The sequence below is a fragment of the Ceratina calcarata genome, unplaced genomic scaffold (genome assembly GCF_001652005.2).
Source record: "Ceratina calcarata isolate Rehan_Ccalc_2016 unplaced genomic scaffold, ASM165200v1 scaffold180.2, whole genome shotgun sequence".
Classification (NCBI taxonomy): domain Eukaryota; kingdom Metazoa; phylum Arthropoda; class Insecta; order Hymenoptera; family Apidae; genus Ceratina; species Ceratina calcarata.
The window spans coordinates 2,021,998-2,044,769 of record NW_017139431.1 but is presented as its reverse complement, the minus strand read 5'-3'; the positions used below and the strand labels follow the sequence as shown (position 1 = coordinate 2,044,769).

The following is a 22,772-nucleotide window of genomic DNA, read 5'->3' as shown; positions in this document are numbered from 1 at the left end:
ATTAGATTGCGGTAAACTACTCGACCAAGATTTTTGGGCGGGCTGAAGAGAAAAAGAGTTTGCACCTGCCCGGTACAGTTAAAGGGAAACCTTATATTACGTTCTTCTTGGATAATTTAGTTATACAAAGATAATCAAGCTGTATCTGTTACAAGCAGCTGTATAATACATTGAAAAAAATTTGAAGCATTTTTTGCAATTTTGAAAAAAAAAATTTTTCGTCAGCGTCAATACTTAATTGGATATTTCCTTCTATACTTTTTAGCACGTAGCTATTTATTATTAGCATTGTTCTTCCGACGTCTGATTTCTTTTTAATTATAGGAAATGCGTTTTTCTAAGGTACCTAAACTTTTGGGATTGACTGTATAGTCTTAAATTTATTCATGAATTTCGTTCAATTGTTTGAAGTTTGCATTATGCAAATCTATGTACTTGCCGCTCAACTTGGAGATCTCTAGTGATTGTTTACGGTCTACGTTATAAACCGATGATAAGCACAAATATTCAACAAACTGCAACAATTAAATATATTGAAAAAGATAATATAATATTATTATATTACAAACTATAAAAATAAATGAAATTATACTTCGACAATTAAACGATACAAAAATAACGAGAGACCTTTTCTTTAATTCTCGTTTCGGTTGTTAGAACATGTAAATCAATTGTAATGGTTTATAAAACGTCTACGTTTCCAATACGAAGAAAAGAAATACTGTGAACGATCACGGATTCACACGGTCTACTAGGAAAAAGATGTTGGCCAGCGAAACGAGTCCACGTTGGGCAACGATTAGTGAAAGAAACCCGGATCTAATTGTAAGGACGTAGCGGAGGGCCAGTGGCCGTTCGAAGTCAACGTCCAAGGAGGAGCGAAAATACGAATGCGGGGAACGAGGATGATTTCATCGGGCTTAAATTCGTGGTTCTTCCATGGGGCGGGAATCTCAGGGCCGTATTTTCGTTTGTCGGCCTCGGACAACCGCTCCCGCGCCGCCCACGACGAAGATAAATTTTTCCCGATGACACGACCGTAGTCCAGCTACGATGCATCGATCTTCGGTGTCGAAAGCTCGCTCCTTTTCCTCTTTTTTCCCGTTAAAGTCCCGCTCTCGGATGACTAACCTTTTAAAGCCGTTTATTTCGAATCCGGCAGACTATCATGATTCGGACTAATCAAATGAGATTCAACAGAATGATCCGGATTTATTCCCACGGTGGTAATTTATACGGATTACTACCAAAATCGTGACAGAGCTATAGATCAAATAATTCCTCGCAGTAAAATATTTATTTCGTACGCATTTTTTACACGATTTCTGACTGCGAAAAATAGCATAAAAATATTTTAACAGTCTCTTTTAATTATTTACGAATCTCATACACTTGTTTCTTCATCGTTAAACTACAAACGAAAAATACAATTATTCCATTGAACCGTTCGCCAAGGCGGTACAAGCGTGGGTCGTACAAAATGAAAGCACAAAGGGGATTTGAAATGGTGAACAAAAGTCGTGTGAACGTCCATCGTTCGGTGGTTCAATTTATCACGCGGCATATCCGGATTCCTTACGTAACAAAAGATCCGGCAGGAGTGGGTTGACGTTTCGAGGACGCGCACCGTGCATGCCATGGATGGAGTCGCGCAGGATTTGCCGGAGAATATAGAGGATAAGGAAGAGAGAGGAAAGGAGCCGATGGAGCGTAGCGTAACGTCTTACGGCGAGGTTTGTCCCAAGTCCCAACGGTAGAGAACAAGCTGCCGGCATTATCGCAAAAAGAAGCCGGACCGTTCGCATCTGCGTAGTGACTACGTGGTTACACATTCGGATAAAGAAACCATGGAACAGGATCATTTTTTTTAGTGATAAATGTCTTTATCTTTTTATTATCCATTATCAGCTTCAACACTGTGAAAACATGATTTCTTCTCGAAGTATTCAATATTCTTATAAAATATAGAATTTCGATATTTATTATACTTCTTCGATAATACGCATGGATATAGATAATGTAATAAGACGTTTGTAAAGATGTAAAGTTGTAAATGTAGTAGCTATTATCTAGTAAGTGCGAGCAGAAATGGAGCTGGAAATTAACCGTTCGTGATGTGAATCGCGAGGATCGAGGCGAGAAGAGCATCTCCTGTTGTTGAATGCAAAATACTCGCGACGTTCCTCATGAGCTCTCCCGTGTGGTAATATTTATTTTTGCCCGTGGAACGCGCAACCACGATTAAACTTTCACTGTGACGAGGACTCGGCGCCGTTGGCTATTCGCGTGACGAGCCCATTCTGTGTTTGTTCTACTGCGCGTACATCCGTGCTCTACCGACTACCTACGTTTCGGAATGAAAGAATGATGACCGGGAACGGGGAATGGATGCACGAAATTCCTTCACTCGTTTTTACCCTTTTGGTTCGCGCTCGCCTGTTACCTCCTCTCCCTCTCCGTGAAACGTGTCTCCTTTCTAAATGCCCGTTTAGAGAAATTAAACGATAAATCAAGAGCTACTAATTTCACTTATTCCACCGCGTTTTACGCTTTCACTTCTTCTCACTTCCACGTCGAGTCATTTTGTAATTCGAATCAGAATCGCGTTAAGAAACTTATAAATAAAAGTCTTCGCTATTATCGGTACTAATAATTGTGTGTCAAACTAGCACTTGAGTAAAAGAAAGATTGTGGAAGAGAACAGATCGGGTTCTAACGTTACATCATCCTCGAACGGCATTATGAAGGTATCCTCAACGAAAGCAAGAGCTTATGCAAGTAGAAAACGACTCCCTCATCCCACGGCGCTGCTGGTACCTATTTCCAAAGGGTTTATCACATTTTCTTTCGCGTCTGCCTACGCAGTACACGCCCGCGGTCGACAATGTAACTCGTGTGTACGGAGAACACTTTGACTGGACGTTTCCCAGACGTGCACATTCGCACACCGCGGGGGTTGTTGTTGGAGACCGCGCAGACTTATGAGATGGCGTGGCCGGACAGCAATTATAGCGCCCGCCTCGCCTCGTAATTGAAATATCTCGAAGCCTAGCACCGGGGCACAGCCGTAATACCGCAAATCATAAAATTATTCGGACGGACGAATTCGCGATTCGACCGCGCGGGCCAATTCACAGAAAATAAATCCGAGCCGGCGCGGCCTCCCCACCCCCTTTTTCATTTTTTATTGTTTTTCAATCGTTGCGTATCGAATTGATGGGCTCGCTCGAGGCATTTTTCCGGTCGGGTTTGAACGAACTCAAAATTATACCTACCCGCCGTCTGCGCGCACCTGCCGATTCGAAGGCAACTAAATTGTAGATTTTTATTTCAATGGCGAAAAGCGAATTTATTAAAAACCGATGCTCTTGAATATTGGCGAAAAATTGGCTGGCTTCCAATCAGATTAACTCTTCTTTATTCAGATATTTAGATTTCGCCTGAATGCTAATGCTGTTAATTTTTCTACCTCTAAATTCAATAGTTCTTCAATCAGTTCAATTTATAGCGTCGGAATACATCACTTTATTAATAATTTATTTTAGTGTCAAGTATATTGAACTACCACCGCGTGCAATACTTTATTTAAAAATATATATGTAAAACACAGCATTGTTTCTGACAATGTTCAAGCGTGAAAAGGTGAGGGGGCGAACTGGTCAAGCTCGTCCCTTATAAACAGATTTGTTCGAATCAAACCTGCAAATGGAGCTGATGAACTTAAAAACTCAATCAACTGCATTGTTTGTTGGTTTCACTGACAATGGCTTTAGGCTGCTTTCAGAGTGGGACGCGGGCGCCCGTTCGCTTTCAGAGCTACGTGTACCGTACAGTTCTCGAGCCTCGGGCATCCGTGCAGCATTCATTGTCAGTGTTACATGTAAATGAATAAAGAGTTTTCTAGAAATGTAAAACCGGAGCCTTTGTTGTGTGGCTGTAAACACAGAAAAAGATTAATGCTTCTAAGCAGAACGTAAAGAATTTCTTAATACCTATCAGAAATAGTATAAAACCTAACGTGTATTGCCTCAAAACTGTTCAAAAATTGAGATACTTGTTGTTATACAAAAACTTACTAAGTCTTAATTAAGTCCTATGATAATTAACAAAAATATGTATTATTAATGTATAATTATTTACTATTATTGTAACTTGTTTCGATCGAGCGTGCAAGAGTTTTTCGTTAACACTGACGCCGCGTGCCATCATAGACGGAAAGCGAGGAGACAGGAAAAGAGAAGCGGAAGGGTAGGGTGGCAACAAAACGAGATGAAAATGTCGAGGAAAAGTGGAATCTCGGCGTGGAGCGGCGCGGCGCGCGGCGGTATATCTTTTTGTCGGATCCTCGGCAATGGCCGTGCGCGCGGTATGTCGTATATAACGAAACGCCCTTACTCGGACGGTGGAGAAATAGAAGGAAGAAGAGTGACCAAAGGGTGGCTCGCGGAGGAAGCGGCGAGCCGCGGCGGGAGGGTAAAATGGCGCGCGGCTTCCCGTTCCCCGACAGGCCACAGTGCAAATGCAGGCCTTGAATGTGTAATAAGCACTCACGTCGCAACCCTTGGCTAGACCAACGCAACGGTGCAGCCTCGTGTCTGCGTTTAGAAAGGTCCTGGCACGCGTATACACTCCTCCCCATAAGTCTTACGATAGTTACAACTTCCCAACGACATGCTTATTGTCTGTCGAGAAGCTGACAAGAAATATCTTAAATGACACGAAATATTTAACAGCTATGTGTGAATGGATCAATGATGCAAGTATAATGATTATAAGAAATTGGCATTCGTCAATTATGCAACAAGCAAATTTTGATGTCTCGTTGATTACACTCAACTTCCCTTCAGTGTCTTATATCCATCACAGAAAGAGTCAATGCTAATTATAAATCACACAATTATTATATCAACAAGCAGGAGATTTAACATTTTCTTTTATTCGAAATCCTTTTTACTCTAAGAGAAATTGTTAAATACCTGATTCGTTTTGGAAATCGTCCTAAGACTTCTGAACGGGGTTGTACGTGCGTAGATACGCGCGTGCCACCCATCATAGTCGTTAGTGGCTGCATGTGAATGCTCGCGTGTGGTGGTACCCGCGTCGTCGTTCAGAATGATACGGCGGCCGTTGACGCGCAAGTTTGATTGCGAATGGACGACGACGCCGCTGGCTGCCAGGCCCAGGGTTAGAGGTAAACACGCATCGCCGCGGCTAGCCGTTGAACGGTGAACCCGCGGGGGTGAAAACAGGCTCGGCGGAGGTGGAACGCCAGGTGGTAAGGGTAGAAGAGAAGGCTATCGCTCTCTTTTCCAAAGCTCATAAAAGCCGCGGCGCGGTGCGTATTAATGCGCGACGTTGACGGTGCGCCTCCACTAGAGTCCACCTAAAAGACGAGGCATTGTGCGAACAGGAATGAGAGTATATACCGCTCTTCCACCCTCCTCTTTTTCTTTTTCTTTTTACTTTCCACTCCTTCATTCGTCTTAACCGGCACGCGGTCGACTCCGCGACGGATATATTGTCTGCGGATCCCTTCTTCTCTCTCTCCTCGACTGTTTTCGCTTTTTCAGTTTTTCGGTTGTAGCTCTTGCCTGATTTATCGTTTATTCGTAAACGAAGATCGACTTCGCGAGCCAAAGAACAGTTTTCCAGCGTCACAAGCATCGCGCTCGCTCCGAGCCCCTTTTGATCTCAAACGGAATGGTCGCGCTTTGAAAATAGTTGCTGCGAGGCGAGGCCTTTGTGCTGAAACGAGTCTTTAGTCGAAAGTACGTCTTTTAGCATTATTTTTTCAAATGGCCGAGAATTAATTGAGGAATCCAGGAATTAAATCGATCTGCTGTTTTCAATCTCGAATAAATAAATCTACGACAAGAACTCGGTCTGCTAGAAAACAGTATTACTAACTAAAGTAAAAACTTTTTAAATTCGAAAACAACTTTTGCATTAAGGGACAAGCTCTGATTATCCAGCAGTTAGAAATACGGGGAAAAAATTAAAACTTGTCGAGACTTCGTTATAAAATGAGATTATTCTCAGCCTGTGGGTGGAGGGTTTGGGGGTTAACGGAGAAATAAATAAATGCGCGGCCACTTCAAAAAGAAGACTCAATTATTAGACGCTCCCAGTGAGTCTACCGTTAAACAAGACATCTATATGCTGGTCCTCGAAGTGATAGGGAAGAACAACACTCCACCCCCGACACTCGCCAGCAATTTCTAACTAGTTCGCAAGAAACCTCGTTAACGAATTTATTCGCTATGACTTTATCAAGTTCGAAGTCGGTGAGTATCTTCGTTGCTTTTAGTTTCACCAACCCGTGCTACTGCTTCGATTCGTTTGACTGTAACATGAAAAGTTCATCGACTGTCCTCGCAAAGTGGCAATTATTAGATGCACACTCAATTATCGTCTCAACGAAAATTCTTAAACTTTATTTTAACTTGACGTCATTAGTTGGTTGAAAACAGGCAATGCATACTATGTGGTAAATGTTACTTTAGCAAATATTTTGTAGCACCGTTTGATCAATTATGGTAATAATTCTATTGATTTGATAAAGGATGACAAATAAACAGCAGTTTTATTTGAAATTGAAATAAATCGAACTAATTCCTAACTGCAATGTTTAGACGCATTAGTCAAAGCGCGTGGACAAACGTGGTGACAGTTTTGTCCCTCAGCCAGCGCCGATTGAAACTGATTTCTCTTGCGAATTCCAAGCACGCCGGGCGTCGGATAACGCGCATCGAGAGACGGGGATCAAATTCGCAGTCACAGGCCACTGACAACCGATCGCCGGCGCCACCGACGCAGTTATCAAACCCCTCGCGCGTCCCCATGATTGATCAACGTGATCTTCGTTAAAATTCTGGTTGACCTAACGCCAACGGAAGAGGATCCACGAATAAAACAAAATTGTCGGCGGTTCGGTGAATTGTTTTCATTTGTCGCTTGCATCCCTTTTTTGCGCTTTTTCGCTTCGACCTGGAACTATGCACCGTGGATATATGAAAGCGAATCAATTGTTTTACGAAATAGTGTATTTCATATCAAAGTTTAAACGATATTTTATATCCTCAGGCTGTTTATTACAACTGTCAACAGTGTAAATCTTTCCTTTAAAGACGATCACAGACGTTATTATAAAGTAAGGGATATCCCAGTTAGAATTTGGAGAAATATTTGCCGTCGTGTTTTGTACAGCTACGAACGTGCACTATGCGTAAACTATTTTATAATTGAGCGTACCGGTAATATCGGTGTACGTTCTCGCACGGAATTCGCAATTATTTTCGAGAGTTTCATTTCGAACATTACGCGGGGATTTCAATCATTCGGAGAGCGCCATTTCTCATCCTTTCAGAATAGTCCTAAAAGGATCAGGTGATAAATGCACCTCATAAATATATGTAACTTACTGATGATTTGTGCTTATAGGACCGAGAGTGCAGCTCGGTGCCGCGTTTAAAACGTTTGCCAAATCCTCTAATAATCGCACCAACCTTATTTTCAAACCAAGTATCGAATTGCATAATTTATTATATAAATATCAGGCGAACGTAATCTGATAATAAATAAAAATGTAACGGGAGATTGTCAACCATGTTTCGATGCAGGCAAAAAATATGTTCACTGAAGCTGTGAAAAAAGAGTGACGTCAACAAAATCCGATATGTTCGGTGTGACTTTATGAACCGAAAGTCGATTTCATAGATGATATCGGAACCGAGATATCGCGCATGAAATTCTGTGGGATCCCGTCGTAAAATCGCGCGGCGAAACATCGTATCGGTTAAATGGTCGGCGCGAAACAACTCCCAACGCCGGTCACCTGTTTCGCGGTCTGTCGCCGGACACAGCGCGGTATGAAATAAAATTTGCACCCCCGGCCGATACCTACATACATGCTGTACGTATAATAAACTCTGGTTGTGCATACAACGACGTCACCGAAAACGGGAATATCAAACTCGGGAGCCGCAGACATGAAGAATACGAGGGGCCGCGTCACGGCGGCGCGGCGTTCCGTGTTCACATTCGGTTCCCATTTCGAATATCCGGCTTAGGCAAGTGCCGACCGCAGCCTCCGGGATATGCTAGTATCGGATGCACCATCCTCTCCCTTCGTGTTCCTCATTTTCCTCTATTTCTCCCCCTTTTCCCGGTTCCGCTTCCTCCCTCTTTGCCCTCCCCGTCTCACTTCTTTTTTTCCTCCTCATCTATCTTACTTCTTTCTTTTTCTCTTTCTCTCTCTGTTCTCCTCTCTCTTTCGTCTTTCTTCTCCTTTCTCTGTCTGTATTTTTCCGCTCGGTCTCTTTCTGTTTCCCGGCTTCTATCATCGGGCCTTCATACCTACATGCCGTAGTATCCGTTCGGCATATGTAAAGTTCCACCGCGTAGTTTATTTTCCGTATCGACCCCACTCTTCCGGTAGCGTCCTCTTCCTCGGCCCTGTCGTATGGATTACACGTTGACGTCCGTTTCTTCCTCTTCTCTTCCCCTTTGTGCCGTATACGCGCTACGCTGCTGCGTTGAAACATGTCCCCGTGATCGTCATACGGAATTTTGTCCGGACATATACACCGGGATCCGGGACGTTTTACGGGTTTCGAACGACCGGCTCCCTTTGTGGAGAGACGGCGACGATGAGCTCATACGAAGCCGAGAACGTAACGTGCAATCATTACTCCACCGTTTTTATAGATACTCTAAAGAAATGTACTAATATGTACTTGGACATATTTTATCATTTTAAACATGCACAATTAACGTTTGTACATTTTCAAGTCGCCATTTAAAAATATTTTACGTATTTTGTATATTCAGGAATAATAAAATCTGTTTTTAATTGTTGCGCTCCCAGTCGCAATGCCGAGAGTAATAAGGAGCGTTGTTACGATTTGCCAGTGTAGGAACGTCAATTAGGAACGGGCGGTAACTCGGTCACCGTGAGCCCGCATGAAATTAAATAAGGAGAATTAAATCAGGGACCAGTTTCCACTAAACGCGAAATAGCCATTTCCGGCCTTAATTGACCACCGTGCAATCGATCAGAGTTCCGAGTCCACATCTTTGATGTGGACCACAACACAGAACAAGGGATGAATTAATTGAAATTCTCTGATGCGGTATCAATTAGCGGCGTGACCGAAATTGGGTCAACCTTTCGGTCCTCGAGCAGTGAATCCAGTACTAAGTTCGTGTTTAACCAGACACGTCAATTAAATCATTTCTCTCCTTTTCTGTTCTCAGGCGGAGGAGTTAAACACTATCGTCGGCAATGCTTTTCGTATGGCATACGTGGCGCAACTTCAGCGCCAACCGATCCTCCAAGATGTGATCGCGCCGCAATCTTCGCCACCTTACCGAAAGGACAAACAGGAGAATCGCTCTTCGTGGGTAGGTGTAATCTCAATTATTTTAACGATTCATTTCGAAAATGTAATAAACTTTAATCTTCTGCGGCTAATTAATCAGTAAACTCGTTTCTCAGTAAAATAAATAATCGTTTTAATGTATTTGTATCAAACATTTTACGTCAGACCTGAATGTTTAATTGGAAGGTAACGCGAGACGTAGGTAATTGTTCAAATTGCAAAACGAATTCTCATCAAATTACACGCTGTATTTATCACATAAACGAGAGCAAAATTGTTTGCTAGGAGAGTTATCTTTCCGTGTCGATCGGTTTTCGTCCGGGACCAATTTTTCACGGCCTACCGTTTCGAATAATTGCTATCTAACGGTAATTCGTCAAAAACAAAATTGGCGTGCACGAGCCAAGAAAATTGAAAATATAGAAGCAAAATTACTTATTATATGCACAGATACTATGAATATTAAAAGGAAGAGTTTATAATAAAGTAATAATTAAAATTTGTAATTATTCTGAAATGAAATCCTTCTTTGAAGCGTTCATACGTAAGAAAAAGCCAGGAGCGATATCTGTAACGCGGCCTCATGGAAGCATCAGTTTCCAGTAGAGGTGTCCCATTTACAGGCCGCGTTAATTATAAATTCGACCCAAGTCTCTCGGCTCGCAGTCGTGTTTCCAAGTAAACGGTCAGTTCGTCTCGCGGCCTGCTAGTTCTCCCTACGCATTCGTCCTGGGAGTCGTAAAATTCTGTCGATAAACTATTCACCCGATTTCCCAAGCGCCGTCACCTGCAACCAACCTCGTGCTCGAACGATTCTTACGTCAAAATCGGCAAGTAGACCATGCATGTATCTCATTCATTGTTTAACGGGTCCAACAGACAAAGGTGCATCGGTTCCTTTCCTCTAGTTTTTTTATCAGGTATTCTTACATTTACCAGTTTCATTTGTGAATACGTCTTATCAAACGTAAAATGAGAAAATCGTGGTTTATCTCATTGTCAATTCTAACTGTCGCATATATCTTATAGAATTTTTACTCAGCTTTGAAAATTAAAAGAGAAACAATTATTTTATTTATCAGGCCACGGAATGTATTAGCAAGTATCTTGAAATTATAAAATAACAGCAACCTTAAGTATGTCAAACTGACACAAAGAGACAGGTGAATGTTAACTTGGAATTAATGTTCGGGTTTCAGAACAAATCGCTGTCTGGCGACGGCTCGATCGCCGGCGCAGGGGGTGTTTGCAGGAATTCGTCATCGAATTCGTGGCTGAAAAGTCGAACGTCGCCCACGTCCAGAACTGGAAGCGGCTCGTCTGCGGCGGACATGAACGTACAGCTCGGCAGCGCAGGCTCGCCCACGCTGCGACTCGCTAGCGTGAAGGTGAAACGCACGTTTATAATTCCACTACTACACAATTCAACCGTAGCCCGATGCCTTTCTCGAGAAACGCGCGCGATGTTATTTCACGCCATTCGCCACGGTTTTTGAGCACAACTTAAACTTTAAACAGATATGTCGTTGCGACGCGACGTTTTAACGATGTCGCGTTGGTCCAAGTACCACGAGAACGAAATTCACCGACCTATTCTCAAACCTGATTTCGAACCGCAGAAATTAAATTCATTGGAAAATTTCAGTCAATGATTTAACAATTATGCGATACAAAATAATTCATGGAATGAAAATTGTGAATATACAGTTGTAACAGTTACCTATAACTTGTTGGGTAGTCGTAAAGCGTTTGACAATGTTTTGCAAAGAAAATAGCAGAAAACAGTTTATGATTCCTGTCGAGTTCCCCGTTAACACGCTTTACAACACAAGACGCTTTCTATTGCCCTTAACAAGTCGAAGAGTCGAAAGCGATCGATCAACGTTTTTGTTTGCACCTAAAAGCAGACACCAAACTCGATCCCGGGTTTACGACCGACGCACAACTTCACGAACGTCCTGGGACCTATAACGAACGAGGACGAGCCAAAGAGTATCTCGCAGCAAAGCACGCCGAGCAGCGATGAGAGCAACTCACCGACGGAGCTGAACTCGTACAAGAGACTAACGGACAAGCCGCCTCTGATAAAGCGGCTGGCGATGGGTTTGACAGGTGGACGTGACGTTCTTGGACTGAACGGTGAGGATGACAGCTGCCCCCTCGTCAGTGGTAGCAGTACGCCGACGAGCCCGTCGAACAGGCCGCATTCGGGGGGTTACATAAACGAGGCGATCATCGACTCCGAGGGCACCAGGTCGAACTACAACAAGATACCGCCGTCTGAGAGCCTCGATAACACTATCAACGCGTCCATCACCGCGAAGAACTTCAACATCGAGAACAACAGGTAATTTCGACAGAAATAAAGATCTTCGTTTATATCATAAGAGCGGTAGAGAATAACATATATAGAAATTCAAAGTTTCATCTTGAAAATAGAATTATTTTACATATAAATCGTATTTGTTCATGTTGTGTATTTTGATAATTTACAGGATAGGACACAACTCTCCAAGCTCTGGCACGGAAACGGAATTCAAATCGAAGAGGAGATCTCAGATTAGCACCTCGAGCAGTTCGGTACCAGCTGATGGAAGTACACATGGCTCGACGCCGACCCCACCGCCTCTGCCTGAGAGAACGGATAGTCTAAATAATCGCAGCGAGGAAGCCGAGTTACGCAAGGCTCCTTGGTTCCAAGCTGGGATACCGCGGTTCGTAATCATATTCGTTTTATACGTTAGAAATTAAAAGTTATGCACAGAATTAGATTATCCAGCTGTTGTACGCGTTTAAATATTCATATATCTTCTATGGTAATTAATAAACACGTTAATAATATTTTATTATACTTGCACTACATGCAATATCGATTTGAGTGACTTTAATGGACAGTTGGCTGGGATTTTGTACACGAATTTTCACGATGTCGTTCGTTTCTGATTTCAGGGAAATAACGCTAGAAGTGTTAAGCCAAGAGCCGGAAGGAGCGTTCATGGTACGAGAGAGCACCAGTAAACCCGGATGTTATGCCCTTTCGCTTCGAGTGCCGCGCGAATTCCAACCAAGCGGAATAGCCCATTATCTCATAATGCGTACGAACAAAGGCTACAAAATCAAGGTAAATCTCTCCTCGAGTCTTCCTTATGAAACCGTCTACAGAACGTCTGCGCCTAAGTGGAGCAATTAACACTTTCCCCGCGACAGCTTAAATTAATTTTCTACTATTATAATTCATTCTACAAGACGGATGCAGGCTAATTAAATGTCCTCGGTAAACAAAGCGTTGCTCTAAACAAAGTTAAGCTGTTGAATAATATTTGCCGATATTTACAAACTTATAGAAAATCATGGATATTATATAGATTTTCTTATTTTAATTATTGTTTCAATCATATGTTCTTTTTCAAACGTATCGCATATAAAGCGAACGGACAGTCTTAAAAGAAGAGGGAGCTGCTTTGTAGCCAGATATTAATCACCACAGAGTAATATCGCGCGCGGCTCGATGCTTTTGGGTCGGAAACATCATAATAGAGACATTGTGTGAGCACAAAGTTAGTGCGGTTGTGCGTTCCGCTGCTTTCCGAGTACACATATCTACAATATGCGTATTTAAATGTCCGCAGACATTCCCTTGTAGGATAAATTAAATGGGTCCGCAGACTTTGATAATCTCCGAAACGAGTATAAATGAGTTTTGTTGGATGTACCGCAGGGAAATCAAAACCAGCTCCCCACTCTTTGATCTGGAATTGCATTGCCGTGGCAACACGCTACGAAATTCGTACTTACGTGTATATCTGTATATAAGGGATGATCATTTTGACTTACGTATATTGTCCGTCTTTGCGATTTGATATTTGACCACGATTTGTATTATTACGTGGAATAGCTCATTCTACGATCTAAAGTGTTCGTTCGTACGTGATACTATATATTGTTTGAATTTAATTGGGAAAAGTTACTGGAATTTTTCACCGTACATTGTGCATTCCGAATTAAATAAAAAGGCTGCATCACGTACTGGCGTAAACGAATGGTATTGAGAGCAGGAAATAAATATAGGACGGTGTTGTTTGTTGCAGGGTTTTACGAAGGAGTTCACTACCCTGACCGCTCTAATTACTCACCACTCGGTGATGCCGGAGTTGCTGCCGTGCCCGTTATCGCTAAGTCGATACAATCCTAGCTTTGTGAAAAGCGATTCGAACAAAGACTTCGCGGACATCGATTCGGACCCTGATTACAATACCTTGGCCGACTTCCGTAAAATGATGGCCGACCTGAATGTCTAGAATAGAGCTCTCGCAATCAGGACGATTCGGAGAAAAAAATCGATACTCACTGCCGCCGATGCTCTTCAACGCCGAACACCGCACCTGCAGGCTGAAGCGTGATACGCTGCGGGAAATTGAGACACGCTTTTCGCGATGGAATATCGTCCGCGCGCTGGTAGATATCACGCGGTGCGATCGCGCAAACGGGAAAGCGTTCAGACCGATTCTATCATCGTTCGTCGTGAGCGATACGGATGTTTCTTGATAACGTGATTGAAATTTCGGATCGATGACGTGTTTATCGGGTGTTTGGAGGAGTGAAGAGCACCGGGCAATTCTGTAGACGGTCTCGCGGTGATATGTACACATTAAGTCATCGGTAGAGGTAAGGCACGTAGCGTAAGTAATTTAATGATCGCCACTATTCACGAGGATGAATAAAAAATGAATTACGGAGGACGCGCAGCGGTGAAACTTGATTCCTTACTTTTCTAGTAGATTGAAACGTACGAGGCACGATTATTTCGCGGAACGTTTTCGGTTCGACTAGCTTACCGTAGGGTTTCGATGAAATGAAACTGATGACGGTGAATGAGATAAGTATATTTTTTAATGTTACTGCGAGAGTACCTACTTTTCCATGGTTTTCGTTCCGAACGAATGTATAAAAACTTTATGTGGTGTTGAATTTAGTTTAGAGATCGATGAAAGTAGATAACCTGCGTTGCATCATCCGACAAGAATCGTTAGGAAATTGTACCGCGGAAACTAATTAAATATTATGAGAAACGTTCAACGTACTAGATCGATGTAATTTTTGTTGGTTCCCCATCGATTGTAATAGTAAGATTTAGAATCTTTGAGAATTTACTAATAAAAATTGCACGCAGCTAAATAATGTTTTACAAAATTAATGTAAATGTGTTTATATGTATATAAATTATAATTATTGTTATACGATATTACTTATATTTAATTAAACGGCATTGACGGCATCGTCAGAAGGGATTGTACCCTTGAGACAGTGACGAAACTAACTAAGCGTAGAGTACCGTAAAGAGTTTCGTGAAAAATACACCGGTTATAATAATTTAATCGCTCGACTGACCTAGTCCTGTACAGAATTTACATGCGCGCATAGTATGAGTATTAAAACGAAAAAAAAGAATGGAAAAATAAGTACATATATCTATACTATCTTATGTGTGTGTTAATCAACATAGCCGAGCAAAATCCAAAAATACTATGTGCCGCTTTTTATACGCCCAGGAATTAGGAAATTTGAAAAAAACGCTCCAATAAAACAATTTGATTTTTATCGTCTATGATACGAGATCATCAATCAGCCCTTTCGCAGTTAGAAGTTAAATTTCATACGTTGCAATAAAATTTCTTATTGACTATCGAATTATCAAAATGTATAACTGGTTTAATTCATTTTTTGTATTTTAATAATAAGAATGCGGAAACTGTTGTATTGTAGTGGTTCATACTTTCGTTTTATATTTCTTTAGTCTTGCACTGTGAAAGGGTTACGATTTAAATAACTGCCAGGAAATCTACTGATTAATATGAACACGTTAGAGTACATAGATTTAACGTAACGGCAAACTGCTAGTACTTCACGGATCATCCTACGTAAAATCAATTATATTTTACCCTCGAGGTCTGACATTTTATTAAAATGAAATATAATGCACGTATCATGCGCAGAATCAGAGAATATTTGAATATCATAATTTTGTTCGAATGAATTTTACTTTAAAAATATGAAATAAGATTTCTATTTATAATTAAAAAATTCCATTTGAATTTTTATCTCAGGAATGATTTATCGCATTTGGAAAACAAAATGAATTTTGTTCTATTAAAAATATTTAACAAAGTGTTCTACAAAAGATAGAAAATTCTGAGATAAAAATACAGATGTTCATAACAAATCACGGACTTCGAAGCCTTGTAGCTTATAAAAAAATCCGAAATCAGACAAATGCTGAGCTAATCTTGTTTCAATTTTATTCGAACTAAAACATATATCATTAGGAATAGATCTTAAGAAACAAGGAGAGAGAAAATTGATTTTCCGTGGTATGACTCTAATCCTATGAAGTAAATTGTGGTAAATAATGAAACAGTGTTTGAATAAGCAGTTTGTCCGACGTTCGAGTATCTGGTATTAAATTAAATACAATCTTCCTCTCCCTTATCGTGCTAGCACCTACCTATAAAGAGAATAAATGTGTCTGGTATTCGTTTGTTTGAAACCGTACCGGTCGAAAGTGTAACATTAATGGACTTCAAAAAGTGTAAAATAAGCAAAAGTATGAAGAAATTTAAAAAGTCACTTATTCTCGCGTTCAACAGAAAAATGAATTAAGACTTCAGCATGATTTAGCTAGTTTACGGACGTCCGTTGTGCTTCGACATCGAGGATGAAAGTACACGTGATGGTCTACGTAATTGCCAAAATTGATAAATTGCCTGCTAAGGTAAATACTCAAAAGAAAACAGATGAAAATGAATAAATCGTTGTAAGCTATGCTAAGCAAGACATTAATCACTGCTTGAAGTTTGTAATGTTTTACGAATCATTATAGCAACGCGTTGTATAATTTCAATAAAATTATTTATTACAATAAACAATGAACTGAACAACATTATTCACTTCATAATATACCTACAATAAACATAAATGTTCAGGAGTAAAAGAGGATAAAATATAAAATGAAATAAATCAGAATAAAATGTGTTCTGTTTTTATTTAAAAACTGTGTACAAATTATTATATAATTTCACAATGTAAATTATACATCCTCTCGTACAACACTCTTTGCCTTGTCTGAAATAAAAGGTACTGTTCCCTTCTTAGAATGAAGTCGCCTGTTAGCCTCCCTAAAATAGAATTAATAAAAGTAGTAAAGAAACGTGCATACGCATAATTGAGATTTTTCAAACAATACATACTTTCGTCTTGATTTCTGGTCAATAGTACGTAATTCAGTCCTGGCATTGTAAATATGTTTGGGAACATGCCTGTGCCGGGCGATTCGCTTCACTTGAGGATGAGCAGCGAACTTTTCTTTCAAAGCTTCACTGTAATTTAATGCTGCCTTCTCTCTAGGTTTCAACTGCAAACATATATTTCATTAAATTGTATTCCTTGGCAAATAATAATAGCTTTGTAACATAATCATTATATAGTAACTGCATACCACGCCTAATTTCTCTGATGCTCTCGCTTTCCAAATACGAATATTCATTTCGTCACTACCGCTAATAATGTACTTATTATCAAGGGACCAGCCTACGCATGTTAACCGTTGCATACGTTTCGTATGATAAACTTCTCGAGAATGTCCTTGATCGACGCCGAAAATCCGAATCGTTTTATCATAACTACCGGATACGAATTCTTTACCGGTTGGAGAATAATCCACGTCTACTACAGCTTGCACATGATCCTTATGTACACACAATGGTTTGCTTAATTTGCGAATATCGTAGGTATACAGGCTAAAACAAACGATAAATATCAATAATTAATTTCTATACTTCATTTTAATTCGTCTCTTGAACGTACTTGTAATCCTCGTTGGCACATGTGAAAGTAACTGCTTCCATGGGATTCCAAGACAGTTTGTTACTCCTTAATTTCATGATTACTCTCCTTAAAGGACCTGTGTCTCTAGCATCATACAAGATTATGCTGCGGTCACTCGCACAAGTAGCTAGAAAGAAACAGCATTATTTAACTACAATCTTAAAATACGTATTAGTTCAATACAACAGATAATAATTCTTACCAAATAAATTAGCCTGGACAGGATTATACTTAATGTCATATAAGGTATCAATGCCCCATTTGAATGTCCGAATTGGTTCGTTCCTAGTTTCTTCCCACAAATGACATACTTCACCACACGTTGCAAATACTCGTTGACGTGTATGATGAGAAATCGAGCTTATTATAGTCTGTGTATGAAATGAATATGATTTCTTAATTAAATGAGAAAAAAATAATGTTACCCTTCTTAGAACTCTGATCATCTTACTTTGCTAATAACTGTGTTTAATGGTTCTTCTTCTTCACCGAATGGTTTTTGTGCTTTCCATGTTTTTATAGTTTTATCGTCACCAACAGTGATAAAGTTTTCTTTATTCAAACTAAATGTTAGTCCTCTTATTATGCCATCATGTGCCAAGAAGCTACGTTCACAGATTCTTAGAGGAAGATTCCATACTTTTATTTCCCCATCGAAAGCTCCACTGAGTAATGTAGACAACTGAGTAGGATGTTTATACACACAAGATATCCCATCTTTATGGCCTTCTAAGCATCCAATAAAAGGTTTAGCAAATACTTTCTCTAATTTTACTGAATTCAAGGCTCTTGTGTATTCTCTTGCTGCTTCAAAGGGATGTAATTCAGGGTTATAATTCCTGGGAACTGTAAACAGATGTTCATGTATATTAAACATTACATATTATCCCACCACAAAGTATAATGAAATGTCTATAAGGTATAATTTACTATCATACTGACAAAGTGCATACACGATCAGATAGCTTCACTAACCTTTATAAATATCACGTTTTGTTTCTCTCAGATATTCATCTGGATTCCTTGTTAGGACTTTCACTTTCATTTTGTAATAATGAAACTCACGGTAACACAACAATTTAACGTAACATGTTATAAAAGGATCAACACGTGAGTGATGTGTTTTGTAAATTATAAACGTGCAAAATAAAATCCCTTCTTCGTGGAGACTGAAGCCGACGACGCAGACTCGAGCTGTCTCTTTGTCTCTCTCTGATCTGATCTGAGTTTGCTTGTGTTTCTTGAGTTAGTTCCTTTTAGTTCTACTTGTATAGCCAAGTAGAACGGATTTGTTTTTTCATTAAAAGTTGATAGAAGTAAGTGTTAAGCATTTTTACTAAATAATAATATTTAATAAATGAATTATTATGGAAAAATGCGAGAAACGAAGTACTTATCGTATGTATGAATACAGAAATAATAGAAATATTTAGTTGGTGAACGATATCATTCAACCAACAAGGTCAATACATTGCATTCAAAGTATAGTCATTTCGGATACACTTGGTTCGCAGAAGCATGCAATTATAAAAGTCATGTAATGTAAACTATATGGATGCATAACATAAATCATATGTTTTGTACTTTTTATCTCATAAATTATCTTGACAGTTCAGATATTATTTATGACTTTAAACTTAACACTAATTGAATGCGCAAAACAATACTAAGTATAATAATTTAATTTTATCATGTTATAGTACACATGATGTTTTGTGGAAGATTGTCAAAGCAGCTGCTAAGAGCAAGACAATTTCATTCTACTCTTGTTAAAAATGAAACTAAACCTACACCTCCGTCTTCAAAGTCAACTACTTCTAAAACCAAAATGACAGCCGAAGAATTGCAAGAACATGTATTGGGTAAAATATATTCTTATTAATATCATTTCATATTTTAATTGAGACCTGTAAAGAGAAATTTGATCTTTCTGCTTTAGGGGCACCTTTACACACTGTGGGCGCTCTCGATAAATTTATATTAGTTTGGGTTAAACGGTATCCTAGTATAAGTGAAGTACCAGCGCAAGTGAGGTAATTACATTTCATTTAAAACATGTATTTTAGTTCATAATTCTTACCTCGAGAACTGTAATATTATATCATAGATCATCATTTTTTATAAAACTATAGTTTCATTTACCTTTTAATTCTAAATCCTACATTACATTAAATATTTTGTTTATCCAGCATACCATGTATTCAGAAGGCACATACAAAGGCAAGGATTTATGTATGCTATATGATGATGGTATTTGGTATAGCTGGCTTTTTTATATCATCGTGGATGGGAAAAAGAGATGCTGCAGCTGGGAAAAATATAGTAACAGAGAGAATGAAGTGGTATGAAGAAGTAAGAGAAAAAGGTCGAAAAGAAAAGGCAGCTGCTGAAGCAGCAGCAGCAGCAGCAGCTGATAAACAATGAAATACAATCTCACAATCAGTTAAATTGATAATATGAAAGAATTCGAAAATTATTTACTGATAACTTCTGAATACTCCGAACAGTTTCACTAGTCTAGCATTGTATGTGATTTATCAATGATAATAATGCAATGAGCAATAATATAAATTAGCAATACTCCATTCATGGGGTCGCTTCAGCGGTTTTGGTTCCCCACGAGACTTGGAGAAATGCAGTATCGTAAGACGCGAAGTCGCTTGGAGAGCATTATTTTATGAATTCATTGTTTTTAAACGTGATTACGTTATGTATAAGTTGTGTACAGTAAGTATTCTAAGTACTCTTCTGTAAACAATCATAATAGAAGAGAATGTATTTTTATAAAAAAGTGTAAATTCTTTAGGCTCATTTTCAAATCTTATTAAACATTTCTTGCAAATATACAATAAAAAGAATGTTCCAAAACATTTGTTCCTTGTAAAAGAGTTTGATGATAAAAAAAATAAACAAAAAATTATAGTTTGCACGAGTTTGAATTATTAGTATTTATTTTTGTATAAATGTGCAGTACTAAATATATTTACAACTAATATTTCGACATGTATGTAACTATAACTGCAGTCATAAAAAAGTTGATGTTCACATATTCACAAATTCATTCAGTGACAACAATATTATGTCTCTAATTCCTTGGGTGGCTTGTAAAAGGAACGGCATTTTTCATGATATACATCGATTGTACGTTTCCTTACAACTTCCTCTATATTCAATTCTGATTGTAGCAAGTGTAGAGTGGACTGTTCTTTCCTCATCGTTTTCAAAAGTTGTGGACTCTCGTTGCCATTATCACGCTGAGCTTTCAACTCTCTTAACTTCTCTTTTGATAGATTCAAACACCTTGTAATAGCCAATTCTCTTTTCTCGTGTCCTGAGTGAATTTGGTCATATAATTCTTTACACTTTGCAGTAGGATCTACTTGGCTCTTAAAAGACTCGGTAGGAATTGTATTATTTAGAAGATAAATAATTTTGTCATCAAATTGTCTCATTTTTTTCAATGCATCCTGAAACAAATAAAATTATATCGTCATATTGAGCAAGTAGAAATTCCTGAAATGGGATACATATAAATAGTACCATGAATAANATGTAAATTCGTTCATTCTATTTAGTCTATTGTATTCTTACCGTATTTTGAAATTGTGAACATCATTTTTGACAAAGATTCTTGTTTCTCTCTGGATTTTAAAACATTGCCTAGTTTTCCTTCATTAAGAGCTTCAAGAGTAATTTCGGGGAACAGATTGGAAGTCGTAGTTATGAAAGAATCCATTCCTAATGCGGTGGCAGCGGTAATTAACTAAAACAAATGATAGTAAACAAATCATCCTTTATAAGATTCGTTATCTATTCTTTCTATTTTGAGAAATCCATAAAGTAACCATTTTTACTCTGTTAAGGAAATTATTTTCATAAAGGTGAAATAATTAAATGATACCTGATCATTTCCAAGAAATACCGCGTATTTTTTGTTATTCACGCGAAACGCTTGAGCGCCTTCGTCCAATTTCGGACTTGTAAATTTGATTCCAGCGAAAGTTGGAATTTCGTCGCCAACTAGTGACTGGAGACACTGTCCCATATGGACTGGAAAAATACAATATTTTACTGCATGTTTGATAGAATTAAGGAATTGTTCACTTACAAGTGACATTAGTCATGTCTGGGAAATGGTAATATAAAAGAGGCGTATTTGGAGCTGCGGAACCGACTAATTTTAAATAATCTTTCAATTCTTCCTGTGTTGCTGGTTTGAAATATAGTTCCGGTAGACAGAGGATGGAATCCGCTTTAATTCCTTCCGCGTGTTTTGCCTTTAATAATTTAATTGATAGAGCAATGATTTAAATTATATAGTAAAGTAACGTTTGTAAATATCTCGCATTTAAATTGTGTGCTAATATCATTCATTTATATTCTTGTTTTACGTACGAGTTCGAGAACATCTGGTAGATTTGTTCCACCAACTTGAATCATCAAATGTTGATTCGTAGTTCTCACGGCATTCGCCCAAGCTTCAGCAACTAATTTTCGTTCATTTGTAGACAAAGATGGACCTTCCCCAGTTGTTCCATTCACTGTGGATCAAACGTTCTTGTACTTTCACATTAGCTATTTTAAGCATTAATTAAAATTCTATATTGATCGTGATGATTGCGAATTGAAATCTTCACTCACCGAGAACACCGGTCACTTGTTTCTTAGCTAAATACTGTGCGTATTGAGCTATGATTGGCAAGTTTAATGATCTGGCGCTGGAATGAAGAATTCGATATTGATATCTCTACAGAATCTGTACATTTAAAATATTAAGCAAATTACCTGTCACTATTAAATGGCGTAAATACAGGGGTGATAAGACCCTTATATGTGAATGGTAGTTTCTATAATTAAAAGCAAATGATGTACTACATTTCTAGATATAATTTTATACGCTAATTATTCCTTTCTCATTCAATAATTATAATTTAATTACATTTAATTAAATCTCTAAAAAACCGCTTGGTGTAGTTTTGTAAATGGCAAATAATATTTGCAATAAAAGAATTCTGGTTAATGTATTTGCATACATACCGGCATTGTGAAATACGATGCGAATCTACGGAGAATTGGTTGGCGGAATGCAGCAAACTGAATTAAGAGGAATATTTTCATCGTGTCTCTGATAAGGCTTCCCCCACTTCTTATCACATATCACATATTTACTGATATTGTGTACTTTTTTACTTTGTATTATACACAATACATACGTACACACATCTTATTATTTTAAGATTGCGCTGTTTTGGAATAAGAACCACTTCATCATTTTAACACTTTACTACGAGATAATTTTTAAACTATAATATAAAAAGATCTACTGATCTATTTTCTGTGTATCTACTAGTATGTATGTGAATTATGAATAAAGATATAATCGTTAATATAATTTATCATAATTATTACACATAATATTTCGAATGTAATGCTCATTAAATTCTTACAAGCATGGAAAGTTTCGATGACATCTTTATCTCGCGATTAATGTTCAGTCATCATTTGCATTTT

At 38.7% G+C, this 22,772-nt stretch overlaps 5 protein-coding genes across 15 annotated transcripts in view; 2 read left to right on the top strand and 3 right to left on the bottom strand.

The window, feature by feature from the left end:
- The window catches only part of LOC108633065 (tensin-1), a 177,233-nt gene extending 160,933 nt beyond the window's left edge, over nucleotides 1-16,300 (top strand). For 8 of the 11 annotated variants that reach the window (XM_026810878.1, XM_018038036.2, XM_026810874.1 and 5 more), the window contains 6 exons: nucleotides 9,256-9,402; nucleotides 10,580-10,768; nucleotides 11,285-11,727; nucleotides 11,876-12,094; nucleotides 12,330-12,501; nucleotides 13,469-16,300. In XM_026810878.1, coding sequence (XP_026666679.1) covers nucleotides 9,256-9,402; nucleotides 10,580-10,768; nucleotides 11,285-11,727; nucleotides 11,876-12,094; nucleotides 12,330-12,501; nucleotides 13,469-13,678 — 1,380 coding nt within the window. In that variant the 3' untranslated portion in view covers nucleotides 13,679-16,300. The remainder of the gene's footprint in view (nucleotides 1-9,255; nucleotides 9,403-10,579; nucleotides 10,769-11,284; nucleotides 11,728-11,875; nucleotides 12,095-12,329; nucleotides 12,502-13,468) is intronic. The other 3 variants (XM_026810875.1, XM_026810877.1, XM_018038038.2) reach the window with 1 other exon arrangement.
- Nucleotides 16,301-16,400: 100 nt separating this feature from the next.
- On the bottom strand, nucleotides 16,401-18,485 carry LOC108633074 (DDB1- and CUL4-associated factor 13). The gene is made up of 7 exons (XM_018038056.2): nucleotides 18,237-18,485; nucleotides 17,713-18,107; nucleotides 17,464-17,632; nucleotides 17,241-17,388; nucleotides 16,873-17,173; nucleotides 16,625-16,788; nucleotides 16,401-16,552 (listed from the first exon to the last, which is right to left on the bottom strand). Exons 1-7 carry the CDS (start codon nucleotides 18,304-18,306, stop codon nucleotides 16,465-16,467), a joined length of 1,335 nt encoding a protein of 444 aa, XP_017893545.1. The 5' UTR covers nucleotides 18,307-18,485; the 3' UTR covers nucleotides 16,401-16,464.
- A 1-nt stretch (nucleotide 18,486) lies between these two features.
- On the top strand, nucleotides 18,487-20,188 carry LOC108633076 (protein FAM162B). The gene is made up of 4 exons (XM_018038057.2): nucleotides 18,487-18,577; nucleotides 18,962-19,123; nucleotides 19,201-19,294; nucleotides 19,451-20,188. The coding sequence occupies exons 2-4, from the start codon at nucleotides 18,967-18,969 to the stop codon at nucleotides 19,683-19,685; spliced, it is 486 nt and encodes a 161-aa protein (XP_017893546.1). The 5' UTR covers nucleotides 18,487-18,577; nucleotides 18,962-18,966; the 3' UTR covers nucleotides 19,686-20,188.
- A 6-nt stretch (nucleotides 20,189-20,194) lies between these two features.
- On the bottom strand, nucleotides 20,195-20,802 carry Ccdc58 (Coiled-coil domain-containing 58). Its single transcript, XM_018038059.2, has one exon. The coding sequence runs from the start codon at nucleotides 20,711-20,713 to the stop codon at nucleotides 20,339-20,341; it is 375 nt and encodes a 124-aa protein (XP_017893548.1). The 5' UTR covers nucleotides 20,714-20,802; the 3' UTR covers nucleotides 20,195-20,338.
- An 18-nt stretch (nucleotides 20,803-20,820) lies between these two features.
- Nucleotides 20,821-22,503, bottom strand: LOC108632974 (N-acetylneuraminate lyase). The gene is made up of 7 exons (XM_018037868.2): nucleotides 22,299-22,503; nucleotides 22,047-22,108; nucleotides 21,903-21,979; nucleotides 21,657-21,802; nucleotides 21,370-21,538; nucleotides 21,163-21,311; nucleotides 20,821-21,024 (listed from the first exon to the last, which is right to left on the bottom strand). The coding sequence occupies exons 1-7, from the start codon at nucleotides 22,377-22,379 to the stop codon at nucleotides 20,833-20,835; spliced, it is 876 nt and encodes a 291-aa protein (XP_017893357.1). The 5' UTR covers nucleotides 22,380-22,503; the 3' UTR covers nucleotides 20,821-20,832.
- Between the last annotated feature and the right edge of the window lie 269 nt (nucleotides 22,504-22,772).

Coding starts and splice junctions, on each gene's coding strand:
- LOC108632974 (XM_018037868.2), bottom strand. CDS start 22,379: ATGAAAATATTCCTCTTAATTCAGTTTGCTGCATTCCGCCAACCAATT. Junction 22,109..22,298: donor CATCGTATTTCACAATGCCG/GTATGTATGCAA, acceptor TTTTAATTATAG/AAACTACCATTCACATATAA. Junction 21,025..21,162: donor TATTTCTTGGAAATGATCAG/GTATCATTTAAT, acceptor CATTTGTTTTAG/TTAATTACCGCTGCCACCGC.
- LOC108633074 (XM_018038056.2), bottom strand. CDS start 18,306: ATGAAAGTGAAAGTCCTAACAAGGAATCCAGATGAATATCTGAGAGAA. Junction 16,789..16,872: donor CATCAGAGAAATTAGGCGTG/GTATGCAGTTAC, acceptor ATATGTTTGCAG/TTGAAACCTAGAGAGAAGGC. Junction 16,553..16,624: donor GACCAGAAATCAAGACGAAA/GTATGTATTGTT, acceptor ATTCTATTTTAG/GGAGGCTAACAGGCGACTTC.
- LOC108633076 (XM_018038057.2), top strand. CDS start 18,967: ATGATGTTTTGTGGAAGATTGTCAAAGCAGCTGCTAAGAGCAAGACAA. Junction 19,124..19,200: donor ATTGCAAGAACATGTATTGG/GTAAAATATATT, acceptor TTTCTGCTTTAG/GGGCACCTTTACACACTGTG. Junction 19,295..19,450: donor GAAGTACCAGCGCAAGTGAG/GTAATTACATTT, acceptor TTGTTTATCCAG/CATACCATGTATTCAGAAGG.
- Ccdc58 (XM_018038059.2), bottom strand. CDS start 20,713: ATGAGACAATTTGATGACAAAATTATTTATCTTCTAAATAATACAATT.